The sequence below is a fragment of the Microtus ochrogaster genome, chromosome X, assembly GCF_000317375.1.
Source record: "Microtus ochrogaster isolate Prairie Vole_2 chromosome X, MicOch1.0, whole genome shotgun sequence".
NCBI classification, from domain to species: Eukaryota; Metazoa; Chordata; class Mammalia; order Rodentia; family Cricetidae; genus Microtus; species Microtus ochrogaster.
The window spans coordinates 37,728,812-37,735,903 of record NC_022026.1 but is presented as its reverse complement, the minus strand read 5'-3'; the positions used below and the strand labels follow the sequence as shown (position 1 = coordinate 37,735,903).

Below are 7,092 nucleotides of genomic sequence, written 5' to 3'. Positions count from 1 at the left end.
GTTTCAGTGTGAACTTCTGTCTTCAAGAGAGCGAGGGGGGGGGAGAGCGTCAACATTTTGAAAATTAAAGGATCCATGTGTATTGACCAGCCCACTGCCTTTTTACTGTGTATTCAAGAAACTATTCTTTTAAAAACGAAGTCAAGTTGCTAATGACAGAAGGGTAGCAGTTCTGGTATGAGGTGTCAGACACCAGAGCTCTGAAAAAGCCACTAAAAATAAAGCCCCCATTGAGATTTTCAAATTTCAAGTCCCATTTCATGAACCTGCAGTCTCCTGATTGTCTCTGGGGCACAACTGCTGTTGTCAGCATTCTATCTTCACTGTAGATTGTTGTTTCTGGGTTGGCCTCCCCCACTGTGTAACCCGTCCTCCCTGATGGACTAGTGGAGGGACTCTGTTCAGCCTGTTCTGCTGTTTCTCCTCAGGGATCAGTAATGGCCAAGTGGTGGACTGGATGGATTCGACTGGTGAGGAAGTGAGCCTGTGGCAAAAGATGCAACAGTACCCAGGGTCTTGGGCAGAAGGAACTCTGCAGCTCCGTTCTTCAATGGTCAAACAGAAGCTAGGTGTATGAGGCCCTATCTTTGTCTGCAGGTGCAGCCCTGGTAATCCAAGTCAAAGGCTAAGCAACCACAGTGAGAGCTTGCTAATTTAATGTGTGTGCATGTATGTGTATAAACATGTATTTCTGCAGATCTTATTTTGCTAGCTAGTGTGATACAGATGTGTTCCTCCCTTTAAAGAAGCCCAAGAAGAAGGGTCTTTCCGAGTGGTTTTTATTTATGTATAGTATATTTTCAGAGCACATAGTTGCCTCTGTCTTTCTGTGCTTTAACTAACTTTAAAAATCTTTTACAGCAACTCTCTAGTTTCTATCCTGCTATCCTCACTCCCACTTCCCCTGGAAGTGTGACTGTTTGGAGCAGTAGCTGTAGTTTGTGGGCCTAGGCGTGCAAGGTCTGGTAGTTCAAGACAGTGCACTATGGGAGAGGGATTTACTAATAGTCCTTCCTCTCCGGTTTGTATTTTATCTCATCATCTACCTTGATACATTTTTAGAAATTGCCTTTTAACTTTTTTTTAAAGCAATTTCCACCTTGTGTGAGTGTAGTGGCTTTCTTTGAAATGCAGCGAAAACTCTCCAGCTCCTTCCTAGACCTTTGGGGAACACTTATAATGGAGCCACTTTAGAAAAATCACTCTAATTAGATAATGGCCTTTTCACTGGGACATTAACCTGCCCTGTGAGACCTACTAGCTGATCCCAGAAGGTCTACGTGACTCTGAAGAAAGTTTCTCACAGCCCATGTTGAATTCTCTTTTTTCAACTGTTTTAGCAGTTGTTAAAGGGATTTCCTTATTTCCCTAATGGAGGATGAGACATCTTCACTCTCACGTACTATATCTTTTTCTAAGTTGGTGGCTGGGGTGTGCTGTTGCATAGAACATAGTCTCTATACCTCTGTTTCAGTTAGAAGAGCCAAAGACTGTCTAAAGCGATACAGTACTCCCCCAGGCTGGGGATTATTACTACCCCATGAAAATGTGGATGGAATCGCCCAGCTATTCTGACTTTTGACCTAATATATTTTCAGTTCCCGTTTTGGTTGATTCCTAAACTTGACCTGCACATAACAGCGGAGTAGCATGTTGAGACTTATAAGGGAGATCTAGTGAGCTTTCATTTCCTGCTCCTCACTCTCGATACTCAACTTTTCATTCATGGCAGTCTATCTCTACAGAGGTGTGTGTGGAAGGAGTCCGTGCCAGAGAGGAAATCCTGTTGATGGAGCCGGCTGCAGATTGACTTTCCTGTTGGGTCTCTGAATTCAGCGGGGTGATTAAGATTATATGCGTGAATTACATAGAATGTTCTTCAGAGATCTATTTAATGTGGATTGATACTGTTAACAGAAGTGTAACTCAAGAGCCCGGCTCACACTTGTTCTTTGGTATTCCACCTCAACTTGCATGCGTGTTTCAATAAAGCTTTCTCACTTGAGTGCTTACACGTTGAGTTCTGCAGATGATTTTGTCTCTGTTGTCCTGACTTATTGTTGTCAATTTCACTCATAGCTTGAAGGTCAGAACCAGAGTAATAAATACACCTTGCTATACTGGAAGAAAACCAGCCTTTTCCCACACTGCCGTCTGATACCTTGTTGAGCGCACGTGCCTTGTCCTACATGTTTGGAATCTAAGAGTAGCAGTACTCTTAACCCTCTCAGGGACCAATACAAGTCGGCTTTTGACTTTGTAGAGTGTCCCTCGCTGGAAGAAGAGAGATGTTCACACGGGCACAAGGGAACACTTTCCATGTTACCCCTACTTCCTTCTAGATTATTCGGTTTCTTTTGGAGGTCAGGATTTTTTTTTCTCATCTACTCCATTATTTAGATTCAAGAGCTAAATCGGAGATGTTATACAACTCACCTTTGAAATAAGGCTCTGATCTTGTAGCTAAAGCTCAAGTGATTCTTGGCCTCTGTGCAAAAGCATATTTGTGAAAGCCAAGTACATCTTGTATACGAGGGTTTGCATGAGATTGACTGACTTTCTACAACACCTCATGAAGTAGGAAACCTTCCCTTCTTGCAGACCAAACATGAGCTCCTTGTCACGTGACTGAATTGGAATTTGAATCCAGACCTGACTCTCCCGTGTTGCCTTCGGTGAGAATGATGTATGCTAAGGGCAGAACATCAAACAAAATGATGGCTTGTCTCTCCTAAAATACCTTAGGGTTTCTTAAGTCATAATCTATAAGGACTACCAAGGAGGTTACAGTAAAGCCTTACTTACAGAAGGCAAAATTGACTTGAGTACTCCAAATGAAGCAAAACGAAAGCCTCTAAAGCTCTTTTAAGCCTCAGTTGCTTGGAGCATTTACATGCAAGGGTCAGGCCCAGCTGGGAACTTTATGCAGGAGGTAGTGGGGCCCTGTGTTATCTTCTGGGCCATTCACCTATGAGCAAGTCCTGGCTCGCCACTTGAAGTGCTAGTATAAAGACAAGGAGAGCATTTATCTTTCCCAATGTGTTGTCTTTGCCTTTGGAATCACAGATCTTACTCTGACCAGAAATTTCCTACATGAACTCGCTGCATTTCACCTTCTGCCTAGGATTTGTCTTTGGTCTATCAAAGCTCCAGTATTTTTCTTCAGGGAAAACGGAGAAGGGGATTCCCCCGCTTCCAAGTTTGATTTTTCCCCCATGTTTTACTCCACCAAGCCACTGCTTGTCTTCTTGTTTTGCCTTTTTAAACTGAGATTTCCAAGAAAGCCCCATTTGAAATTGCTTCTCTCTGATTCACCGCTATGCCTGTCTGTTTTAGGCTTATGATTTCTGTCTTAGCACTCTGCTTTAAAGAGGAATTTTCCTGGGCTGAGAGTCTTTCATTTGCTCCTTCAACCTGAGACCACTGTGACCATTGTGGCTATAGAATATGGAGCCTTTCTCCTTCAAGTGTTCAATTATCTTGGAATGGGAAGTAGAAAAAAAAGAAGTAGAGGTCAGATGGCAGAGTAGAAGCTGACTGCTGGCGTCTGTGCCCAGCTGCCACGTACTAGCTGTGGGAATTTAGCATATTGCCTAGATTCTCTGAGATTCAATTCCTTTAATGCATCAATGGGAGCTAACAATACCTACCTCCTTTGGCTCTTGTGACACGTCTGAGTCAGTCAATAGTGTGTTTATAATGGCACCTGATACAAAGTGCATTCTTGACCATTGTTAGCTCTGTCTCCCCACCCAGCCTGCTTGCTGCTGCTTCCAGTTGCCCAATAATGGTGCCCAGGGGAAAACGGAAGGAACAGGGTGGCTGAGCCTTGACTATGTCTCTGGCTTCCATCATTGTCTAAGAGGCAGTTCTCAGAAGCAAGGGAAGAACATCTTTTTTCAGACCCTGGTGAAACACCCCTTGTGAGACACAAGGCAGAGCAGAAACCCGCAGCGGGAGATGCATCTCAGCAGCAGTGTTTGGCATGTGGAAGATCCTGCCTTTATTGCCCAGCAAAGAGGGGGCTGGGGTGGACACAAAAGATGCAAGACAAAGGAAGAAAGAAAAAGGAAAGGCAGGGTTCTCTGTATGGCCCCATTTCCCAGAAGTCCACCCTCAAGTTTACTTCCAGGCCTCGTTCCTAACCTTGACCTTTGATTCCTGTAGCTACCTGCTCCGTGCTCATATCTTAAAAGTGGGTATCTGAGGAAGTTAATGCATGAGGCTATCCCTTTTGCTTTCCTGCTATGTTTGGTGGTGGGGATGGTGGTGGTATGTATATATGTATGTGTGCACACGTGCATGCACACGTATGTGCCTGTGGATGGAGCTTATGGAGATCAGAGGCCAGTCTTGGGTTTTGTTCCTCATGCCATTTATCACGTTGCTTGAGAAAGTATTCCTTACTTGGCCTGGTACTCACCATTAGGCTAGACTTCCTGACCAGTAAACCCCACTGATCTGCCTATCTCTACGTCTCCACTGGGATGCCAAGCACACACCACCACATCTAGCTGTTTTACAGGGATCCTGGGGAGCAAACTCAGGTCCAAATGCTTACATGGGAAGCATTTTACCAGCTGAGCCATGTCTCCAATTCCTAGAGGCAGTCTGGTTCACAGACTGGGGGAACCTCTAATGAAGGCCACCGCCCCAGGGGCATTAAAGCATTGAAGACCTCGTGGGCAGAAGTTCTTGCCCACAAGCTATTTGGAGTATCTAGGTGGGAACTTCCTGCTCTGGCTGGGTGTTGCTTCCCAAACTGGAGAAAATGTTTTTCTAACTCTTGATGAAGCAATGGTTCAAGCAACATTTTTTTTTTTTTTTAGCCCAGTGTCCCGAAATGGGAAATGACAATCAGCTTCAAGAATGTTTTGTAGACCCTGGTCACCCCTCTCCTGCTTCTCATACAGTTAATGAACTGTAAGGAAAATCTGCTTGTACTTGTTTAAAGTGTCGTGTTGTCTGTTGTGATGCTGCCCTCTGCTGTCACCATAGAGTAAAGGAGCCATTGACGCCAGGAAATGAATGACTTTAGGATTTACTTATTGGAAAGACTTTGGAGAACTAGGCAGAGGCTGTAGTCAGGAGAAGCCCGTCTACCCCCCAACCCACTGCCCAGGGCCTGTTCTCAGTCCCTACCTACTTTCGTGTGTTCTTCCAGTGCTACCTGAAGTGGAGCCTTGCTTAGGTAAAGGAATATTCTCCCCTAAAATGTTGTCTGGAGCTGTACTAGATTTGGCAAACCTCACCCCTCACCTGAGTCCTGCTCCCAACACTGTGGGCAAACATTTCCTCCTCAGTTTAAGCTACCTAGGACAGTTGCACACTGCACTTGACCTCAACCACATCCTGGCTCAAGGTCACTCGCAGACATCCCTTTGCTCCCGACGCCTGGCCTGCTCCTGGTTGCTCAGCAGGTAGTCATCAATGAATGTGAAGATTTCCTCAGGGGTTACAGGTTCCATGTAGCGTTCCCGGTCAATACCCTGCTTGTCAATTAACACCATGTTGAAGTAGGAACGAGTGAGGCGCTGGAATTGCCTAGACAGAGCAGGCCAGAGACGTGTGAGACCTTGGTCCGAGTCCCCCAAGACTGCACTACTACCCTCTGTTCTCTTATAGCTCCACCCTTTCCTGTTCCCCTCCCCTACCTGTCTCAAATCCGTTTTGCTTATTTTCGCCTCAGTTCCTAGTCTTGGTAGCCTTAGATGTCTAGCTCTCCTTCCTCACCCTGACCTGTCATTTCTGCACCGTGGTGTTCATTTTAGGCAAGGCTATTATCTACTACATGCAGGCTGCATGGAGCAACTCCAGGAGGCATATTGCAGACACCATGACTTATATGTGTATCATCCTTAGCAGCCACAAGGTTGATGAGCAAATCCTAGTTAACTCTCCCACCTGTAGCGTAAGTCTGCTGTCTCCTTCCTCAGAGGGTTACCTAGTCTCTTTAACTGGCGGGAATCAGTCTGTCCTCATTGAAACTAAATCCTAGAGGTAGGTAGGTATTGGTTCTCAAACAGAGAGCACTGATGGCTTTATTGGACCTGAGTATAATTGGGGAACTGTAAGGCCGATAATGGATAGATAATGAGAAAAGTCAACTTCTACCACCTGGTGCCTATAACCTTCTCTTTCATGAGGGACAGATAGATAGGATTCAGATTTCAGCAACCAAAGATGCCTTTTTCTCCTTTGGAGACTGAAGGTAAACAGGGGAGCTCATAAGCAATGAGATCAGAAGCTTCCTAGTGATTCATGTCTGGAGTGGAATTCCTTTGTGTCTCTCTCCGTTGTGGCTCTTCAAAGTCACCCGAGGTGCTTTTATGAAAGCCCAGAGATGTGGCTTGCAGTGGGGCCTGGTTATATGTGTTTGAAACCTCCATTTAATTGTCATGTTCCAGTCGCTCTCCTGACTTAGTACAGCTATAAAAGTTCGAACATAAGAAGTGTCTCCAAGAGCCCCCGCTCCTGTTTGCTAGTGTCCTGTATCAGGTTCTTGCCCCACCCCCTGCAGCCTCCCAGCCTGTACCTGAGCTCCTCAATGATGCTGGCTGATAGTTGTTGCTCCCGGATGCGCCCCACCTCCTGTGGTGGTTGCCCCACCAGCTCAATAATGGTCACATGCCGCAGGTCCAGTCCACAGGTGGATTGCTGGGAGGGAAGAAAACATGAAATAGAACAGCCTTTCACACTTAAATTTGTAGGCTGCTTGGCTGACTCCCACCTATGACCACATAAGGCAACATGGGAAAGGAAGGGTTTCTGCAACAGTCACACAATTTCATAATCAAGCTATCACACACTTTGAGGTCTGTACCACCTCTTCCCTCTCATTTCTGAAGCCCTCACTACACAAAAGAGTTGTTTTATTTATTCTATTTCACTGTCTGAAACTGATTCACAATGTGGGGTAGAAAAGAGAAACATAATTCTTGACAGCCACCCAGTCTGATCTTTTCATCAGTCTTCTACCTACCAACCTACCAACCTGCCTACCTACCTACCTACCTACCTACCTACCTACCTACCTACCAACCTACCAACCTGCCTACCTACCTACCTACCTACCTACCTACCTACCTACCT

General features: G+C 45.5%; 2 protein-coding genes across 3 annotated transcripts in view; one reads left to right on the top strand and one right to left on the bottom strand.

Annotated features, from left to right (window-relative positions):
- Sytl4 (synaptotagmin like 4) overlaps positions 1–2,006 on the top strand; it is a 52,979-nt gene extending 50,973 nt beyond the window's left edge. Inside the window, exon 17 of one of the 2 annotated variants that reach the window (XM_013350539.2) lies at positions 429–2,006. In XM_013350539.2, the coding sequence (XP_013205993.1) occupies positions 429–577 (149 nt within the window). In that variant the 3' untranslated portion in view covers positions 578–2,006. The remainder of the gene's footprint in view (positions 1–428) is intronic. The other variant, XM_013350540.2, reaches the window with a different exon arrangement.
- A 3,034-nt stretch (positions 2,007–5,040) lies between these two features.
- Positions 5,041–7,092, bottom strand: part of Srpx2 (sushi repeat containing protein X-linked 2) — a 24,792-nt gene continuing 22,740 nt past the window's right edge. The window contains exons 11-12 of the mRNA XM_013350561.2: positions 6,536–6,657; positions 5,041–5,544 (exon numbers count right to left, since the gene is read on the bottom strand). Coding sequence (XP_013206015.1) covers positions 5,364–5,544; positions 6,536–6,657 — 303 coding nt within the window. The 3' untranslated portion in view covers positions 5,041–5,363. The remainder of the gene's footprint in view (positions 5,545–6,535; positions 6,658–7,092) is intronic.